Source organism: Lonchura striata, chromosome 8, assembly GCF_050655825.1.
Source record: "Lonchura striata isolate lonStrDom1 chromosome 8, ASM5065582v1, whole genome shotgun sequence".
In the NCBI taxonomy this organism is placed as follows: Eukaryota; Metazoa; Chordata; class Aves; order Passeriformes; family Estrildidae; genus Lonchura; species Lonchura striata.
In genome coordinates, this window is record NC_140710.1 from 9,321,690 (window position 1) to 9,342,721 (window position 21,032).

The 21,032-nt window shown below is 50.1% G+C and overlaps 1 protein-coding gene across 19 annotated transcripts in view; it reads right to left on the minus strand.

Moving 5' to 3' along the window:
• Positions 1-10,361: 10,361 nt before the first annotated feature.
• Positions 10,362-21,032, minus strand: part of MAST2 (microtubule associated serine/threonine kinase 2) — a 203,705-nt gene continuing 193,034 nt past the window's right edge. For all 19 annotated transcript variants that reach the window (XM_085585688.1, XM_085585687.1, XM_085585686.1 and 16 more), the window contains 5 exons: positions 19,969-20,195; positions 18,354-18,476; positions 17,488-17,624; positions 17,064-17,251; positions 10,362-16,369 (listed from right to left, as the gene is read on the minus strand). In XM_085585688.1, the coding sequence (XP_085441814.1) occupies positions 14,265-16,369; positions 17,064-17,251; positions 17,488-17,624; positions 18,354-18,476; positions 19,969-20,195 (2,780 nt within the window). In that variant the 3' untranslated portion in view covers positions 10,362-14,264. The remainder of the gene's footprint in view (positions 16,370-17,063; positions 17,252-17,487; positions 17,625-18,353; positions 18,477-19,968; positions 20,196-21,032) is intronic.

The window sequence follows — 21,032 nt, forward strand, 5'->3', positions numbered from 1 at the left end:
TGTGGCACCATAGGGCAGGGCTGCAGGATGGATGGACAGAAGTCCCCAGGCTGCTTTCATGGGATTTCTCTTCCCCTCCATGTAGGAACCCACTGTAGTGGGAGATTCATGTGAGGTTCTTGCCCATGGGAAAAAAAAAATCTGTCAGGAAAATCCCAAACGCTTCCAAAAGCCCATCCTCCCCAGCCAAAATGCTTGATGTAAGGGATCAGGCTTTGGTTTGAAACCTGGGACTTGCTGCAGCAATGAAGCTGCTCCACTTTTCCTCTTTGGTTTCATCTCTCAAAACAGACTTATTTTAGTCTAATAGTTTAGTTTAACAGACACTGTGTTGCTGGGCAGCAGGAGCAACACAGCCACAGCCATAGCTCTGAGTACCACAGTCATCAGCAAAGGGCAGGGTGCTGAGTGTGCTGCACAGCACCTCGAGCAGCCCAAAATCCATGAGGGATGTGGTTGCTTGTCCCCTCCATCCCAGTGCAACAGCTGGAATGTGGGATCCATCAGGTGCCTCTGCCATGAATGAAGCACCTGAGTCTGGAAATGCAGTCGGGGCAGCTGCTTCTCACACCAGTCCCACTGGGGTTGGGGTTGGGATGAATGTGAAGGTACCCAAGATAGAGGGAGCTGCCTGAATCCCACAGTTCATCCCTGTGAGACATGAGACGCAGCATTTCCCTCCTTGGAGCATCAAGTCCAAGCTTGGAGCAGCAGTCGGCAGCTTTCAAATGAACTGGTGGATTAGGGTTGGCCAGAGACCCAGAATCCCCATTTCATGGGAAATCTCATCATCTTGCTTGTCAGGCTTCATCCAAATTGGAACAAAATGGTAACGTACAAAATTTGACTCTGGAAAATACTTTCAAGGGGGAAAAAACCATCCCACATTGATTTTTGTTGAGCTGGCACAGTCTCACACCAGCATTAGCCTTTCTATATCAGTGTCATCCATGAGCCCAGAAGGGTTGGAAGGACAGAGGCTTCATTCTGACCAACATAAGCCATTTCCCTGGCTACTATTTTCTCCAAATTTTCTCTTGACTGCTTTCTTTCTGATGGCAAATCTTTCTTGCTGAGATCTAATTGGCTTTGAAAAGAAGTGATGGGTAGGGGGAAAAATGCCAGGGCACCCTCTGCATGATATCTCTGTGCTCCCTGGGCAGAAGGTGTGTGGAGGAAAAAACAAAGGCTGCAGAGAACCAGCCTGGGTTGTTGACCACTCTCCTGCCTCCAAACCCATCCTTGGCGGTGGTCGTGGCTACTGAGAAACACCTTGGCCACCTCTGCCCAGTCACTGGTGGGTTTCAGGGCAAAAACCAGTGTGGGTTCCCCCAGGCTCCAGCTCTCCTGTGCACAGCCACCTGCCCAGAGCCCTTCCCTTCCCTGGCCCCACCAGACCCAAGCCATATCCCTGGACAAGGGGCAAAGCCTTCACCCCTCCCTTGGAGCAGGAGGAGGCAGCTCCTTACGTCCAGCTGGCTCAGCCTCCCAGCCCTGATGCAAACCACAGCAACTCAGGGCCTGGTTCCCAGAAGAGGGATAAGGAGCAGGAAGAGGAGCTTGAGCTGTCACAAGGCCTCAGGGGCAAGCAAAGGCATGTCCCATGGTGGAGCCTCTTCAGGCAGACTAGGATGCCAGGAGGGCAGGGGCCAGGATGTGCCCCTCCATCCAAAAAACCCTTCCCCGTGCTCCTGCAGGGAGCAAGATCTGGGCAAGATCCCAACTTTCCCAGCTGCTGCCCCAGGTCTGCGCCCAGGAGAGGCATTCGATAGTCACACGCCTGCTTCAAGCAGAGCTGTGGCTGGAGCCTTTCCCAAACTTTCCCTTTGCTCACAATTTCAAGGGAAGGGGCAGGATGGGTGCCCTGAGAGCAGAGCCAGCCGCCCTGGGCAGGTGCTGTGCACGCTCCCGCGGCCGCTCTGCCAAAGGAAACACAAACATCCTACCCAAAGAAAGCACTTTTCATCGGCAGCACAAGTTCCCATTTTTGCCCAGGGCCGGTCTGTTCCAGGCAGCTTTCCCCAGCGCGCTCGGGGCTGCGCGAGGGCCCGGCCGAGCTTTCCGGGCTGGGCTCTGGCCAGAGCCGCCCTTCCTGCCCCACGTTAGACCCACAGAAAGCTGGCAGTGTCACCACCTCCGGCTCCTGGGAGGCCTCAGGTGTGAGACACCTCCGAGTTCAAGGGGCTTAGTCAGCCTCAGAGCCCCTCCCGCTCTTGAGATGTGGCAGCTGGGGACGGAGGAACCTGAGGACTGGAGACCTAGAGGATGTGGGACCTTGCTTCTCCTTACTTCTGGCAAGGGGAATTTTGGCCAACCCAACTATCCCAGCAGTGCAGACAGAGGTGGTGAGGCCTCCTAACCTAGAAGAAGCTGTGGAAGGGGAATTCCAGTGTCATGTAATGGTGCAGTTCAACACCAAGCCAGGTCATTTAAAAATAAAAAAAAAAAGGCAAGTCTTAATTTGGCCTAAAGTTTGTGAAGACCTGAGGAGAATGCAGGAATCAGGGTAGAAGAGAGGGTGAGGAGTGCAAGGGCACTTGGATGAACATCACCCAAGGGATAAATAGCTCTGGGTGTTTTATACCTGCCCTCAGTGTCGGGCGGGGAGAGGAGCAGCTGGGGCTTCTCCTCCTGCCCCTCTGCCCCCATCAAAGCGCTGCTGCTGTGGCAGAGCTGGTGTGTCCCTGGTCCCAGCACCTGCCCGGCCTCACCTGCAAATCTCACCTGCCAATCTCTCCTCCCCAGCCAGCAGTGGGAGCAAAGTCCACAGCAGGAAAAGCGAGGCTGAGGCCTCAGGAACAAAGCAGCCTTTCACAGCAGTGGCTTGGCCAGAGGAACCAGGGAATATTCCTGTCCAAGGGCTCCCAAACGGCTCCCAGCTTTGATCCTGGGCACAGAGCGGGTTGTTGGCATTTTTCCTTTCCTCCTTTGTGTTGCTCTTTAATTTTTTTTTCCTTCCTACTTCATGGCGTAATTTTTGTGCGTGTCTACGATTTCTAAGAGAATTTTCTTGCACCTCTGGGAAGAGAAACCTTCTGCTGGGAGCAAGGTGCACACGCTGCACAGCCCTTTCACCTGTCTCCTGAGGGAGAAAAATCCCTCCTCCAGGATTCACTGGAGGCACAATTGTTCATCACATCATTTTCAACACAGAGGATGTTTTCTGAACATGTCTGATAAATCACAGCCTCACTCAGGATGGGAAATGGAACCAACTATGTACCTTCCTCCCAAACCACACCCCTTCCAGGGGAGTCACTGGCTTGCATGCTCAGGTGGCCTTTCAGACTCCCCAGATGACAGGGACAAGCATCTTCCCCCAAACCTGCTGGCTTCCAACCAGTTCTTCTGCCACCTGTCTAAAGCCTGCTCTCCCACCCCAAATGCAGAGGGAGGGGATGCACCAGCCCACCTTCCCCACCTGAAGCCGTGCCCAGCCAGGGCTCTCCCCTCCTGCAGCACAGGGAATGGCTCCCCACGAGCCTGTTCACTCACACAGCATGGGGCACACCTGACACCCCTGCCAGGGCAGGCTGAGCCTCCCCTGCCCACTGCCCACACCCCAAATATTTTTAGGCATTTGGAAACACGCCTTTGCTGCTGCCAGCCTTCCATGCAGGGATAGGAGGAGACAGATGGGATGGAGAAATTGAGTCAGCCCTGAGAGGTCACTGTGGCAGCCAAGGGAATAAAACCATGCCCCTCCTCCTCTTCCTCTTGCTCCTCATCCATCTCCTCCCGGTCCCAGTACCGCTTTCTGACGGATGTTGCCTTTGGACAGAGCCTCCTGCAGCCCAGCTGCTGAAAGAACGCTGTGGTGAGCCCTGTGTGCCCGGGGGCCGCCTGGAATCCATCACTGCCTGTGCACAGGGACTCCAGCCAAGCCCTGCTCCTGCCTGCTGCTGGCAGCTCTTGGCTTTCCAGGGGAGCACCTGCGGGTCCCCCCACTTCCCAGCGCTGGATTCAGCTGGAGAACTCACTGTACCACCAGAGGTGGCTGGGAAGGGGAGCAGCCACCCCACAGCCCCACAGGAGTCCCAGACCAGCTGCTGGGCCAGCCCCATGCCTGGGGTGGTGGTGCTTTTCTCCCGTGCCAAGGTTTGGGTTGGTGTTCCCAAAGTGTGGAGGTGCCATGGAGGCTGTCCCCTGCCAGCTTGACATGCTGGGCTACCTGCAAGGCTCCAGGTGCTACTGGGCATTTCCTGGCTCTGCCACTGCATTCCCAGATCCTCAGGAACATCCCTTCAGCCCTCCCTGTGAGGCTCAACACTCTGTGAGGTTCATCCCCCTCTCCTTGAGCAGCAAATGTCCCATCCTGCAAGCAGACCTCAAAGAAGCATCCCCCTGTTCCCATGGGTGCAGCACCTGCCCAAAATGTCCCTGGTGTCCCTTCATTGTGTTATCTGCACCCCCACCAGGATAAGCTTCTCCTGGCCACAGCACCCTCAGAGATCTGCAGCAGTTCTGGTGGAGCTCCAGCCTTGCTCCCCTGAGAGCAGGAACTGGAGAAGGATGGAGTGGATTGCCCTGAATTTGGGATGTGCCTGCACTCACATGTGCAGAAAGACCTGAGTAGGCTGGAAGGAAAAGGAATTCCAGCCCAACTCCAAATGCAATCTCACACCAGCTCAAGCTGCCAAACCCCAAAGACCCCCAAAAATTCAAATTTGGTCTCCAAATCAACTGATCTGATTCCTGTCCTAGTGCCGGCACTCACTCCTCCAGCACAAGGACAGACACAGGGCTGGAATGAGTGTGCCCCATGAGCAGGAGGGGTTTTCCTGGGTGCTGGGGCAGGAGTTTAATACAAAGCAGGAGGTCTCATGGCACTGGCTGCATGGGCAGCACTGGCCTGACTCCCATGGCTGGAGAGCTCCTGGAGAAAAGTGGGGCCTTCATCCAGCTGCAAAGCAGATGGGTGGGCTGCCTGTGCACCATAATGCAGGCAGGGCAGGGGCTCAGCTGCTCCCCAGCATTGCTCCACCACCATTCCCTTGAATCTGGCCCCCAAACAGGGCACAGCAGCCACAACCCCACAGGTTTCTGCTGGACTTCGTTGCATCCAGCTGAAGGTTTGGGAAAGAGGAAAGGAGGTGAATGTTCCTCCTTGCCAAAAGTCCTTCATGGCTAAAGCAACCAGGCAAGTAAGCCCATGGAAATGCAAGGAATGGGGGGACAGGAAGGGGCACAAGGGGTCCTGCTTCCCTCCTCATGCTCCAAACATCCTCATGCTGTAACAGTGAGAGGGAATGTGAGCAGTGCTGGGGAGCAGCACAGTCCCCTGTCCCACAGCAGCACCCCCACTGCTCTGGGAATGTGCACCCCCGAGCAGCCCCACGGACAAACCCAACAGCACCTGCAGGATTAAGGAGCACCCTCATTAATGACAGCTCCAGAATTAACGAGCTGGCTCCACCACCCACTCAACTTCTAAAATGTCAGGTGAGGGTGGGAGGGCGGCAACAGGAGCCTGTTACTTTTAGGATCACTGGTGAGCAATCAAGCAGGAAAGTGGCCTGGGGTGTCACACCAGTGAGCTGGGGCTGGAAATCTTTAAAATCTCATTTTACATTTTAATCTTCTCCTTTTCTTCTCCAGCAAAACAACCAGGGCTGTCAGGGGATGAGAGGCTGAGCACAGGAATTGTTTATTGGGGAGTGCCACCTTCTGCTGCCAGTGACCTGGGAGGGCAGCACCTGTCCTAGACATCTTCTCCTGCAGGACTAACAGGGGTGCCCAGAGCAAAGCCCAGACTTACTTGCAGAGCAGTGAGACCCCATGTCCTCACTGCCAGCAGCAGGGATGGCTTGGTCATATGCTCTGAGGGAACCCAAAGAAAAACCCTTCAGGATGCTGGCTCCCTGTGCTGCTCACAGAAGCCAGTTTTGGGGAAAATCCAGCCTTTTAGGAAAGAAGAGCTACTGACCAGAGGGGAGTTTGCAGCCACGGGGCCCATAGAATTTGCTCATCCTTCCTGATAGCATCCAGTGGCCTTGCAAGGGGGCAAACCAGAAGGAGTTATTGATGTGTCTGTATTAGAAACAGAAAAAGATGCCAAAACCAGCAGCTGTGGTGCAACTCCAACTTCCAAGGCCCTGAAGGACCACGGAGCTGAAAGAAGCAGCGATGGGTCAAATCCTGCCTGACCCACTGCCTTGGGCAAACCCCAGGGAGAGTCAGGGATGCTCCCAGTGAGATCCGGGGAAGGAGGGAGCTCTCCCAGCCTGACCCCGCCGAGTTCAGCCCCAGCCCTGCGCAGAGCAGCTCCCCAGGCAGCGCCATGGGAGAGCATCCCACAGCCAGAGGGATTCCCAACCCAGGGCATCGCCGTTCCTGCCTCACCCCGTCCTCCATCCCGCACAGCTCAGCACCGGCAGCACGAAGCCCTGACCCTCCTGACCCTGCGTTCAGCCCTGTGCCGTGCCAGCCTGCCAGGCCGGGCCATTCCTGCAGCCTGGCTCAGCCGGGCCAGAGGATGCTCCGTGCCGGGCGCAGGAGCGCTCGGGGAGCCCCTGACGCGGCGCGGCACGGCGGCAGACGGACGTGACTGCGAGGCAGTCGCCTGCTGCTAATTAAAGAAGGGATATATTTAGGCACCCGGTTATCCCCTGCATTTCACTTATTTTTAGCTCCCAGTCTGCCAGGCTGGGGTGGCACATGGGGAAGGGCACGGACGCAAGGCGGGATGGATCCAGCCCCAGCAGCAAGGAGGTCACAGCCACATGTCCTGGACGATGCTGAGCCCCCGGCAGGGAGAAACCTCTGTCCAAGCTGGCTGCAAAGGAAGAGAAAGAATTAATTTTCCCCTAGAAAGGCAGGAAAATGGGTTTCAGGAAGCAATAGGAGCATCCCTGCTCAGTCCTTGCCCCAGATCCATCCAGCCTTTGCCACTACCCACACCCCCAGCTCCAGGAGCTGAAATTGGCCCTTTTTGGAATCACCCAGCAAAAAGCACAGCTGTGCCCAGGGCAGAGGCAGCTCCCTCATTCTCAGAGACCCATCCCTCTGCAGTGGCACTGGCCTGGCAGCAATGCCACTGGTTCCCATACCTTCTTTCTCTCCAATCCTGCCCCTCAGCACAGCTGGACTGTCTCCTTGGCACTTGGCTGAGCATCCCATCCACCTGGGCCATCAGTGGGTGTGGAACTTCCTTGGGCCTTAAATACCCTGAAAAGAGCAGAGAAGGACAGTGCCCAGCATTCCTGCATCCCTCCTGGGCCAGGACAGCCCATTAGTCCCATTCATTTCCCCCTTTGCTTCATCCCCACAAGTGCTCTGGGGTTTTATATTTGGGGGTGAGGGGTTTTTTCCCCTTTCCAGAGTGAAATATTGATCAGGTCTCTGCTACCCTCTCAGCCCCCACCCCACCATACCTCCTGGCTGCCCTGCTTCCCTCATGGAGTGGAGGGTAGGGTGTGGGAGAAAATCAAAATAATGGGATAATGATTCAGGGAGTTGAAACCCAGCTGAAAGTCAGTCTGCTCTGGCTGGCCTGGGAGGAGGCTTCCCAGCAGGGAAGGTTTGGTTTGAGGCTATTTTTGGAGCTAAACAACATCCAGGGGTGGCCAAATTTCTTCTTAGGTGGCCCATCAGGTAAAGCCTCTCCCAAAACAGTGAGGCTGGGAAGGTTGGACCATTTCTCAATAAATCTGAGATGGAAAAAAAAAAATCCCACGGCAGTTTCTTTCCTTGGACTGCAGGAGCAGGTGTCCTGCACCCTCCAGTCTGTGGAGAGTGGCCAGGGCTGTGTGAGGTTGTGAGCTCCCATCACCTGGGCTCGCCCTGGTTCCCTGCTGCCCATCAGAATTAGGCAGCCCCTTTGAGCAGGTTTACGATAATCATCAAATAACTCGTTCACTGACAGCGTGTCAGGCTGAGAAGACTGACTGAGCCCTCGTTTGCTGATTGCTAATTAGCTTAACATTCCTAATCCCTCATTAGTGACTATGAAGTAAGCTCTGAAATATGAGGTCAGCCCTAATCAGTGTTTAAAATATAAAGCCCACTGGCACATGATGGAGGCTGGAGAGGGGGTGGCTGCAGGCCAGCCCTGGGTGCTCCCATGGTCACAGGGAATGAGGCTGCAAGAGCAGAGGCAGACAGGAAGACTTAAACCCACACATTCCCCCAGAGCTCAGCCCCTGCACTCACTGCCTGGATCCACACGGGAACAGGCAGCAATGTGGGGTGCAACATTTGAGGGGCCCCAGATTCCTCCCGAGTCCCCAGTGCATCCAGCAGCAATTCCAGCTGTGGCTTCCATTCAGGGCAGATTGTCTACAGAATCACAGAATATTCCGAGTTGGAAGGGATCCACAAGGACCATGAGTGTTGTTAAGTGAATGGCCCATACAGGGATCAAACCCATCAGCACCGTGCTCTGACCAACAGTGCACCTGTGCAGGATGCTCTGGCTTTCCCCCAGTTCCTATCTGCAAGATTCCAGGTTAACTGCAGGCAGAAGGACAGGCTGCTGGCAGTGGGACTTTCCCCAGAGATTCACCCCCGCCCTCTGATCCTGTGGGAAGGAGTCAAATCTTGGCATTGGCAAGTGGGCACCAAAGTGCACTGGGCTGCCGCTTCCGTGCCATCACTGTGGAGGAAAAAATGGCCCATAGTTGTTGTGGCTTAATCCTCTGGAAGAATAAACTGTTGTGGACTGAGAGTTACTTATTCCTGGCTGGGGAAGCCTCTACAGGAGGGCTGCAGCCATTAAAATAACCCTAATTAAACTCCAGCTAGTGAGCCTTAAAAAAGGAAAAAAATATCGCTGATTCCATGAAAATGTAATTTGAAAAGCCCTTGCACCGAACTCTGCTCATGCAGAGCGATGCTCCCACCTTCAGCAGCCTGCGCTGCTGGAGATGATGCTCGGGATTTGGGCTGCGGGGCAGGGCCGGTCCTTGCTGCACGGCCGGTGCCCGCAGGGAGCAGGGAGCCGGGAGCAGGGAGCAGGGAGAAGGGAGAAGGGAGAAGGGAGAAGGGAGAAGGGAGAAGGGAGCAGGGAGCCGGGAGCAGGGAGCAGGGAGAAGGGAGCAGGGAGCCGGGAGCAGGGAGAAGGGAGCAGGGAGCAGGGAGCCGGGAGCAGGGAGAAGGGAGCAGGGAGCAGGGAGAAGGGAGCAGGGAGCAGGGAGCAGGGAGCAGGGAGCAGGGAGAAGGGAGAAGGGAGAAGGGAGAAGGGAGAAGGGAGCAGGGAGCAGGGAGCAGGGAGCAGGGAGCAGGGAGCAGGGAGCAGGGAGAAGGGAGAAGGGAGAAGGGAGCCGGGAGCAGGGAGCAGGGAGAAGGGAGCAGGGAGCAGGGAGAAGGGAGCAGGGAGCAGGGAGCCGGGAGCAGGGAGCAGGGAGCAGGGAGAAGGGAGCAGGGAGCAGGGAGAAGGGAGCAGGGAGCAGGGAGCAGGGAGCAGGGAGAAGGGAGCAGGGAGCAGGGAGCAGGGAGAAGGGAACCGGGAGCAGGGAGCCGGGAGCCGGGAGCAGGGAGCCGTGCCACGGCAGCCAGGCGGGTTATTCCCGGTCTGGGCAGCACGGTCCCCTCGGCGTGGGCAGCAGCATCTCCCTTCCACGGGCGCACGTCAGCGATGACGCCCAGCGAGCGGCTGCCGGCGGAGGCACCGCAAATCCCCGGCGGACCGAGCCCGATTCCTGCTCCGCAGCTTCTCCGGAGCACGGAGACACGGGATATTTTGAGCATCCTTGGCAGCAGCGAATGAGGATTAGTCCAATCCCCCCAGACACGAACGTCTCCCCAGCTCTATTTCCAAGGACAGGAATAGCCTTTGAAGGCTTTTCCGTGTGGAGGGCACACACCTGCAGATGTTAAAAGCAAAGATCTGTTTCTGGAAAGGTTTTGGGTGGTGCAGCATCAAGGATGCCTAAATAAGTGGGTGAAAAAGGGGCCGTGTAGCACCTGCTGGCTCTTGCCCCATGGCTAATCCAAGCCCATGCCAAGCCCCTGGCCTTCAGATTTTATTGTGCATCTAATTCCTGAACCCATCAGACACTGTACAGTTGTGGCCAGTCACATCCTCTTCTTCCTCAGCCAAGTTTCACATCTGACAGGTTTTTACTCCTTTTACCCCTTACATGTTTTTACCATCAGGACCCTGCATTAGCAGGGACACAAAAACTATAAACTTGCAGACTCGGTGGAGGACGTTTCAGAGTGGAAAGCTCTGGCTTAGCCACACACCTGTCCTGTGGAGCAGAAAATCCTAAACAGCCTGGCAGAGTTACTCCTGTACCCAGACACTCCACAGGCCATTTTCTGCCCCATCAAGCAGCTGCTTGGGAGCACAGCCACCTCCAGCACTATGGGAAACTGAGGGGAGACCAACCAAGAGACAAACACGAGTTTGGATTTATGTAAAAAAAAAAAAATTATTTATTTTGGAGGAGGATTTGAACATCGACATGCAGGTACAACATGAATAAAAATTATTGCACCGCTATTATGTGGCAATTGTTCAAGTTTCTAAAAACACAGAAATTCCACACTTTCTCTTATCTAGCTAAGTGCTGAGTGACACGGCTTGGCAGAGCCCAGCGCAGGAGGTGCTCTCACAGCCACCTGGATATGGTAATCGAACACAACGTAAACACACACTTCTGTCAAATCTTCTACTAGAAGTACAGAATTATCCTTCACATCCAGCAAGAGAAAACCAGAGAAAGACTTTATCCTCCCCTCTTCGGAAGAAAAACAAAACAAAACAAAAATACTCCAAATCACACCTTAATGCAAGTGTGGCAAACAAACCCACAGGTCACTCCTACCCCTTCCCCCACAAGCGCTCTTTAGTACAGCAGCAGCCAAAGGCCTCCAACATTCAGACCCAGGAGTGGCCAGTACAACGCTAAAGTCTAATATTTACAATAAATATCATCCATTTCTCTTAGTTTGCAACAGTAAGAGACAAAGGGAAAAGTAACACTGAGGCACGGGGCAGGGATGCAGCAGCTGGATGCAGGAGCAGAGAGGAGCTGAGGTGCCGCCATCCCAACGCGGGCGAGGAGCAGGAGACACATCCAAGCTGACAGAAGGGAAGAGGGAAACAAAGCAGGAAAGCAGCATATTTGGATGGTGACATGCACGGCTCATTCACAAACACACACCTCACGCTCGTGACTCCCACCTGGGGCTGTGCTGGCCGGGGCTTCCCTCGGGCACCGCGGGGCCGAGCCGACACAGCTCAGACACAGCTTTTCCAGCTTCCTGTTCCTTCCCAACACCTTCTGCAAGCTTTTCTTTGAGAAGGTATTTAAGGAGTTTATAGCAGAGCAAGGAATAAGTCTTGGTGTATCTACCTGGCTTATTATCAAAATTTAAGAGGAAAAGTCTTTTTGCCCAAACTTTCTGCTAAAGTGCGCTGTGTACATTTGACAGCAGGTAGAACAGGGATGATGGGGCACCTGGCACACTGAGGGAAACTGCAGGACTGACCAAGAGCAGGAGATACAGGGCTTTGCTAGAATGCTTTCCTGGCAATGCTGTTTGGCTTTGGCTTCCAAAAAAACAGGGACTTTTAATTGCACTGACCACTCTCTGTACCGTAGCTACAAAAGAGGCAACAAACACATACCTCACCTTTTCTTTGGCCAACACAGGCAAAAGCAGCTAAAGCTGTGACATAGCAAGGGTTTTCACTCCTCCTTTATGCCTAGGAAATGATAATTCTGCAATTCAGCACAGGAAGCAGTGGCTGCAAAGGCAGGGAGTCAGCAGCTTACAGCTGGTACCGTCCGAGGGTGCCACCCCTGCCCGTGGGGATGAACCAGGTTACCCAGCCTGGCTCACACCGTGTCCTCACCTCCTACGAGCAGTGGCCAGTCTCCTCCTCACGTTTTTTAAACATAGAAGGAAAAGGGGGACCTGCCACCCATGAAACAGCCAGGTCAGACCACATTCTCACATAGCTCCTTAATTTACACAGACACTTCCATCTCGCCAAGGTCAGGTGCTCTCAGGAGATCAGCTTGTCAAGGAGGCTTGTCTTTGTAATTACTGCAGACTCAGGATGCCAAATCCACTTTTCACTATTCCTGTCCGTGCCATAATATCCTGCACTGTTTCTCAACAGTTTTAGTAGATCAACCCACCAGGGAGAAAATCAGCCAGGCAAGTACCAGATCCTGCCAAGTCTGTTCCTTACTTGCTATTGCTCTAAATCAGCCCTGAATGACGCTCACCAGCAAGAGCACTTGGAGAGGCTGGAGACACCCAGGACCCTGACAAGGCAGTGGAAATCCTGTGGTTTGTAATTGCAAACCAAGTGTATACGAGCAGCCTATGAATTCCAGGGAAAAGAGCAGAGAGACAGCACAGAAGGCTCTGCTCTCAATACCACCACAGATAGGTTTATTAAGGTGTTACCTGGGAGCATTGAGGCTTTGGTTAGTGTAGTAGCAACACCATACATGTTCACACTGACACACAGAGTAAACACTCATTTAAACATGTTAAAAAAAAAAGCTCAAACCAAACCAAAACTTGGTCCAGAAATGAAATCCAAGCAGCCAAAATCAAGTATATAATGGGGAGAATCAACTGCTACACAGAAAGAAACAGAGTGAAATTCCAGAGATTTTTTTCAAGTTGTGGGTTGTACTGAAATCAGATTGAAAGAGAAGGAGACAATATATTCCTATATAATAAAGATATTGCATTTAGGGGAAGCTAATCAAAACTTCAAGTTCAGAGAAAGCCAAGACAGTGAAGGAAGCAGCAATGTAAGGAAATCAGACCAACAGAGATGCATTTTAGCCTGGAATACTGTGGCACAGTCATTCTGCTTCTAACAGAGTAAGCCAGTGAGCAGGGAACTATCCCTCATGGGTGATCCACAGGGAGATCCACTCAGACAAGACTAGGATACAAGCTGAGCACAATCTGGGACAAATGATGGGAGTGTTCATTGAGAGGAACCTTGAACTGGATGAAGAAATGGCTTACAGTGCTACAGGTACCATCACTCGACACATTTATTGGTGCATTATTATTGGTCTAGTCCTCAGCAAGGAGCACTGTCACCCAGAGTCGGTCACACTTAGAGCAAAGCGATGTCTAAACCTAGGAGCAAAGAGTAAGCTTTTAATGCAGCAGTGGAAATGATCTAGCTATTAAAGCTGAAATCTGTAAATATCACGTGTGTTTTGAAGTCTGCTTGCAGCTTGACCACAGAACTTGAGGAGTCTGAACTCTTCATAGGTTTGTTTTTAAAATGGGCAGATTCAGAAAACTCAGCAAGTTTCCCAAGCCCCAGTTCAGAAATGTTAAGGGACACCTTAAAATCCCTACCTATTTAGACTCACCAAGAGAAGGAAAAGTCTCCAAAGGTCGTTTTTCATTGAGATAACTTTGCCAGACACACTGGAGAATACGCAACTACAAATTTTCTACTTTAAAACCAACCTACAGGCACCCCTTCCTGGGGTCGCTTACTCTGAGGCAGGGTATGAATTGACGTCAGAGAAAGAAAGATAAAACATCACTAAAATTTTAAAAACAGAGGGAAAAGTTGCTATGTGTCCCATATAGATAAGTAAAAACAATCCCCAAAAAAGCCAGCTTACGTATTGGAGATTTCTCTTTCTGATAATTCCATTGAAAGAGAGGAATGATTATTTTCTTGTTTTAAAGAAAAGACAGAGCTCTCTCTCTGTCCAGTCTCTCCAAACCAAATCCTTTGTCTCCACATCTTCTAAGGACACAGGACTGTGAAGACACATGGTGAAAAAGAGGTTTTACTTGCACCAAAGCAGGTCTGTAGTTTCAGAATAACTTGCAGACAAGAGTTCTTATTCTTGTCAAGGGACATCAGATTGTAAAACTGGAGCAAAAACTTGACATTTGTGAATTTCAATGGAATTTCAAAGAGAATGTTGAAAAGCAGAAATTTAAAAATAAGCTGCCTTTTTTGCACACAGAATTTTTGGGATGTCAAATGAATGCAGAATTAGAGGGAAAAGCACATCAGGCCCTCAACTCAGGTAAAATAAAAGGCATGTAAGGAAAAAAAAAAGAAACTAAAGTGTTTCTTAAGCCCTGCTTTAAAGATACCCTGTTCTAAAGAGACCTCAAACAGCAAGCACTACTGTGTACAAAAATAGAATAGCAAGGATGAAAAAAACACAAAAAACAGTATGAAAAAAACCCTCCCAAAAATAGATGTACACAAGTTCTATTTTATATTAGTGTATATTACAAAATTCAAACATGCAGTCTCTAATTTGAATGTAGAACACTCCAGTCCATGAGTACCAGCAATGCTGCTATGTTTTCTTTACAGCATCATCATGTGACGGGGGAAAGTCTTGTATTTTTAACTGATTTCCAACCTCTTTGCTTTTTGCTTGTGCCAGAGTCCCTTCTTTACAGGGCCTCGTGCTGCCATCTGGCAGAGGAGATGCTCTCAGAGCTACTTGTCCAAGAGCATGAGACAGCTCTTTTGATGGAGTGATTTTGCAGCTCCCTGCCAATGCCTCAGACGCTTTAGCACTGCAAAAAAGTGCCTCCTTTTTGACCACCACAGGACATGTTGCCTCCTTGTTGGCCCCCACGGGACACACTGCCTCCCAGGGCTTTGCTGGGTGTGAGGACTCTGCACAGGACCCACTCCTCGTGGTCAGACCATCTGTGCTAGAGGGTTTGGCTTTCTCTTGACATTCTCCTACTTCTGAAATTTCCTGCCTTTTTTGTTTCAAATCTCTCTCCTCTTTAGAGGAGGCACTCAAATCCTTTCTTGTTTCCACCTCTCCAGAGCCAGACATACTGAGCTTCAAAGGGCCCAAGACGCTCTGGGCCAGGGGCACCAGCTGGGACACGGAGAGCGCGCGCTCGATGGCACCGGGGATGAGGAGAGGGGAGGACACCATGGCTCCTGCTGGGCTGGTTTTGCTGGAGGTCAAAGCACCCTCTGCCTGGGATGAGCTGGGCTGCTGCTTGTCAGGGCTAGGACTTCTTTGGGATGTTTCACTGGTGTTCCCAGGAGACAGAAATGAGGAGCTGTGCTGTTCCACAGGCTGAGGCATCTCCTTGAGACCCTTCTCACCGCGGTCTGGGGGGCTCACCGTGACAGGAGTGCTCGTGTTTGCTGTGCACCATGAGGAAAGTGCCAGCAGAGGTTTGGAATCCTGTTTTTTCTGACTGCTTTCTGTTAGCACAGGCTCTTTCAAGTCAAGTTTACCACAGGAGGCCCCAGAAGAATCACCTTCTTCAAGTTCCAGGAGTTTGATAGATGGGCACTGCATATGTTCTGTGAGATCTACTGGTTTTTGAGTACTTGGAGTTCTCCCAAGATCTTTGATTGCTTCAGAAGACCTGTCTTTTGGACCAAAACACTCCAAAGTTTTGTTTTCTGGCAATTTATGCTCCTTTGCAGTTGTTTCTGATTTTAGGAATGGCTTTTCTGAATTACCTAGTTTTTCTGGAGAAGTTCTTGAGGGGAGCTCTGGTGGGGAGGGGTGCACACTGATTTGCAGTGGCTCTGAAACAGGCTTTGCTTGTTGAGTATTTCCTTTCTGCAAATCTTCTGTACCTTTTGGCTCTTCAGGTAGAAAGGCATCATCTTCAATACTATCCTTGCTCTCCAATTTAGATGAAAACTTATTATCCTCATTAAAAGAATCTGAGCCTTGGTCTCCATTGCCACAGGGCTTGTCCAGTCTTCTCCCATCCTGACTATCTTCCGAACCATCATCTGTTTCATCTTCAGAAGAATCTACTTCCCTGATGGCCTCCTGCTTTTGCAGAGACTCCCTCCTCTCCACCCTGTCCTGCCGAATGGCACCCAGCTTCCGTGAGCCCGGCTTCTGCAGCATCCCCTTTTCTGCCAGCCCCAGTTTGCCGCCTGTTGTTTCGTTGGCAGATTCCTGTAGGCTCTGGAGGCTGGGATCCCGCTGTAACATCTCCTTCTTGAACTCAGAGTGGGAGATGTCCAAGCTGTGCTTCCGTGAGGAGCCCAGCTTCTTCTCAGAGGAGGACAGAGAGGCAGCCAGCTTCTCGGCCGACTGCACTCTCTTCAGCAAAGGGGACCGAGGGGGCTCGGCACTTTTGGGGCGAGAAATTTGTCTCACCAGTGGTGGAGAGGAGTGTAGTTTTACTGGGAAAGACTGGATAATACTGGAGCTGCCAATTGAGTGTCCTGGCAAAGGAGATGGGGAGCGCTGCGGTGACGTGGACTGTGGGGTTGGTGATGGAGTGTGAGCCAGGGGGGACAGAGGGATATTTCCTGCAGATTTACGCCTTGGAGACCTGTACTGCCTCTGCAGCTTTGGTGCTAGGCCGTGCAGAGAGCTGGGTCGGATGTGTCCAGAGCTGGCTGGAGAATTGGGAACACTGGAACTGGGAGAGCTGCTCTGAGAAGAATTGCCACCAACTTAAAAGAAAAGAAAAAAAAGAACAAAGAAAAAAATACCAAGAAGATTAATACATATTTGGCCATTAAAACAAGTTATTGAAAATAAGTCAAGTCACAATGCCATGTTACTCCAAAGCACATCAGTGATATTGAAGGCAACATTGCCAGCCTTCTAATGGAAATTCACATCATTAGCACCCAACACCAGAGCATAGTAAGAAACACTCAGCTATGAGAACACTTTTCTAGAAAAAAACCCCTTTGATCAGACAAACCACGTGTTTCATTGCTATTCTATGGATGCAAATCTCTTTATTCCAGCAGCTGATTCAATTTTCAAATATGACTTTGCCACACTGTTTTGATTTCTTTTCTCTGAACACAGAAAATGTGTCAAACTACTATGAAAAGATTGCGACTTACAACACACAACTTCATCAAAGTGGAAGGATGCTGTAGTACAGCAGGTGCATTCTTAAAAGGATGTATGGATTTTCATTTTTTAAATGAATCAATGAAAAAGAACACATCCTTCCTTAAGGTAATCAACATCACCACGGTCATTTGCTTCTCAAAGAGACCTACTACCTGCTGCTGTGTATTTTATTTCCAAAATTAATCAACCAGCAAAAGTCTCCTCCAAAATTTTCCTTTCTTGTTTGACTGGATTTTTTGGCTTAGTTTTGTTTTGTTTCACATCTATTTTTTTTACCTGAGTGTACAGACTCTGGAGTGGATCTGTAGCTCTGGGTTGGTGACCGAGGAGACAGGTTGTGAGTTGGAGAGCCAGGCACACTTTCTCCAGATGACAGAGACCGGTTCAGGGACGACAAACTCCGGCTGGTGTGAAGCAGCGATGCTTGTTTAGTGATCTTCCTCAACAGAGAACTCTTCTTCTTACTGGGGAAGAGCATTCAAAAGGTGTTTACAAGCCCAAATGATTTATTTAGCTTTACTAGCATATTTCAGTCAATTTTTTGTCACAGTAAAAGAGAAAAAAAAGGAAGAAAGGAAGAACTGAAGGACATATCTGCTGATAAATGTTATCTGCAAATGGATTTGACAAGATCTCTCTAAGGATCTCTATCATTATCTTGGTTACTCTTTAATTTTAACAGAGAAACATCATAACAAACCTTTCCTGGCCATCCTTTGTTTTGCTCTTCTTGTTCCTACGAGCCATCTTGGATTTGTAGCTGGCTTTTCGAGCTGGACCAACTTTGATGGATGTGTTCTCAAATGGTGTGGTGGAGATGGACACTTTATTTCCACTCTGTCAGACACAAGACAAAGAGACATTGCTTAAAACATGGTTATTTGAAGCAGATCTGCAGGCAAAGCAGGTAGGCTGCTAGTTTATTGCTGTCTGCCATTTTGTAATCCTTTGTCAAACTCCATTTTTCCCCTCAGCATTTCCACCTATCATTTATTAAGGAATTGCTGAGAGAGAGCCCTCGTTAGTCAGGCTTTCACAAATGATTAGCTCAGACCCCAGCTGGTAGGTAAAGCTTCCCAGAGCAGGCAGTACACAGCATCTGACCTCTCCCATTGAGATCCCAAATGACTCAATTTAATACTTGTAATACTTGGAAACTTGAACAAAGTGATATTCTGTCACCAATCCTATTCCCAGTGCTCTGACTGATGGCAGATGTGAGCATATCAGGCATCTATCATGATGAATCTGCAACACAGAGCATGGCTTGTCTCACTCATGTTAAAAAAATAATAATCCTGACTGCTTCTCTATTTGCAATCCCAAAGATGTCTGTTTCTTGGAACAGTCCAGAACTTCAGGGTTTTTTTTCTGTAAACTGATTCTGCTCAGAGAGGTATCAAATGCAAGTCATTTAACTGGCTAATTTCAACACCAACCAGTACAAAGCTGCTCTTAAACACCACCAGGTGCTGTGTGCACACTTGTACTTCAAACATTGCCAATTACATACAATTTAAACAAGCTGCTCATGTTTTCCAAAATGTAACAGCGCTGAGCCCCTACCTTCAGAATCAGCTCCACCACTTCAGTGTGCACCAGCCCGTGCACAGGCTCCCCGTTGACGTGGGTGATCAGGTCCCCTTCCCGCAGACCGGCTTCGTTTGCTGGACCCCCTTCCTCCACGTGCTGCCAACAACAAGGGGTGACTGGTTTGAGAAGGGGAATGTGCAAGGCCATTGGCCCAGATGGGACTCAAAGCCCATCCCTGTCACTTCCTGCCACAGCCAGTGCCAGCTGCTTCTAAGAAGGTGGAAAGAAATCACCCCTGGCACGGCCAAGCACAAAACCCTGCGCTCTTCCACTCCTCCCCAGCATCCCTCCAGTCTTATCCCAATCCAAGGCAGCCAGGATGGTTAAGCTGATTGAGAGGCCAGCTCTACCCAAAGCAAAAGGCTTTACACACTTCCAAAAGTTTTACACCACTTAGGAATGTTACCCAGATGCTCTTGATTTCTAGATAAACATTCAGCCTCTTTCAATTTCTTTGCCATCCCAAATCCAGCATCCTTCCATGTACATGCTGGAACCCAAGGTGGCCAACAGACTTCTAAGGAAGACTCTGCCATGTGCTTAAGGTGCCAAAATATTGCATTTCGTCCCAAACAGAGTTTCTTTTTCTACTTTCCATCCTTTATTAACCTGTCCAAGATCAGACTTTCCCCCTGTGAACACACTGCCTTTCCCCTGTTCCTGGTCAGGAATGTAAGCCTCCTTCACCATGAGGAGACAGATGTGCAGGGGAATGCACATCTCTCCCTCTAGCCAGGAAAGATTCCAAATGAGTCTCTTAATAAACTCAGCATTGTTCAAGAAGAGCGAGGGAGGGGCAAGGCAAAAATCCAGTTTCAGATTGTTTCTCTCAGAATGAGTGTTAAATAAGGACCAAAGGGTGTGAAGTCCGTATTATCTAATGGACACAGAAGTGCAAGGAAAAGAAGTAATCACCTTTACCCTGGCTGCATTCTCCCTACCTACACAATCCTAACAACACTGCCTCAGGGAATGGATCACTCCTAGAAGTCATCTACACTAACACAAAAGGAACACAGAGATCAAGTACCAGCAGCAGTGGGAAGGAAGCGATACAGACATGGAAACCAGACCTTTTAGCACGGCTCACAACTAAGCCAAGAGCTAAATCCCATGGCAATCAGCATAGCAGCAGCGATGCTTTAAGGCTTGTAATCAATTCCAAGCGACTGCTTGGAAAACCCCAGCAGACTGAACTGATCAGAAGCAGGTTATAATCACTAACACAAGCCTGAATAAATTAACTCTAATGGGCCCTCATGCAACAACCCCAATAAAGAGAAAGAGGGTATGTACACAGAAACATGCTTTAAAGGATGTGCTGCAGGTGAAAGGTGGATTCATGTAACCAGGGAAAAAAGAAGGAAAGAAAGGTTGCTGTGGTTCTGTGATGGGCTTTAAAACTATTGGAAAACCCAAAATGCTGTTATTTATTTACCTAGGGTTCCCCCCATCAAAAAGATAACATTAGGTGTGATTAAGGAGAGAGAAAACAAGGTGGCAAAACACAATCTCTAAAGATAAACCCCACACCCATGGCTAGATTTGTGGCCCCGAGGGTGCTGTTTCCAGAAAAGCAGAGACCTACCCAGACCATGTGATGCACAGTGTAGATATCACTGTCACCCATATAGACGCGAATGGCGCGCAGAGTGAAACCGTATTTCTTTCCAGCCCGATGGATGATGATTGGTGGTTTCAGGTTTGCGATAGCAGGAGAAAAGTCGCGGCTGGGTGAGGAGTCCCTCGAAGATGGGTTGGAGGAGAGAGAATGAGGTGACATTGGACTGGCCAATGGAGAACACGTGTGGTGATCTACAGTGATGACATAAAGGTGGGCAAAAATTAGGAAACCAGGCCTCCGAAAGAGAGAAAATTCTTGTTAGAGAACAGCCACAAAACCGTATCTTCTAATAAGGTCTTAAAGCTGGTGGCCTTCACCAGAGCTGAGTCTGTCTGCAGCTTCAACTAATTCATGCTTTGTAATACAAATAGCAGAGTTTCCAAAAAGGCACATTTGGAGGTGTACATTTAGTGCTCTACTCATAAAGAATTATGGTTGGGTCACAGTGTTCTGTACTTCTTTTTCCAGGATTTACAACCCATCATGAGCATTTCCTCTAAGCACAATCCTGCAACAGCCCATTTCCAGGTTATCATGTATTATCCTCCTCCAGAAGATCAGATGTCTCTAGCTCTTGGTGCAAGTTACACCTTGGTGCTGACATAAATCCAAATCAGTTAGCATTAACACAAAAGGAATGAGTAGGTGATCATAACAACTATGTCTAGGCAGTTTTTATAGTGTTTTAAATTCACAAGGGCAAAAATATCTAAAATATTAGCTACTGCAGGGACTTTGCTACTGAAAAGCAACATCACAAGTTACTTTTGAGTGAGTTTCCCAAATGAAAAGCCATGGGCTGGGCTGCCAGATAAACTACCTGACTCTGCTTGCTTGTGCCACAACATCCACTTTTTAAAGTACAAAGCAAATACACAACTCTAATTTTAAAGTGAAGCTGGTCAACATCAGTAAAATAAACCCAAAGAGCAGGAATACTAAATGCAGCTGTAGAAGGTAATCTCTAATCCATTAAGAAACACCTGCTGAATTGCCCAGCACATATTTACCTGGCAGATGAGAGCAGC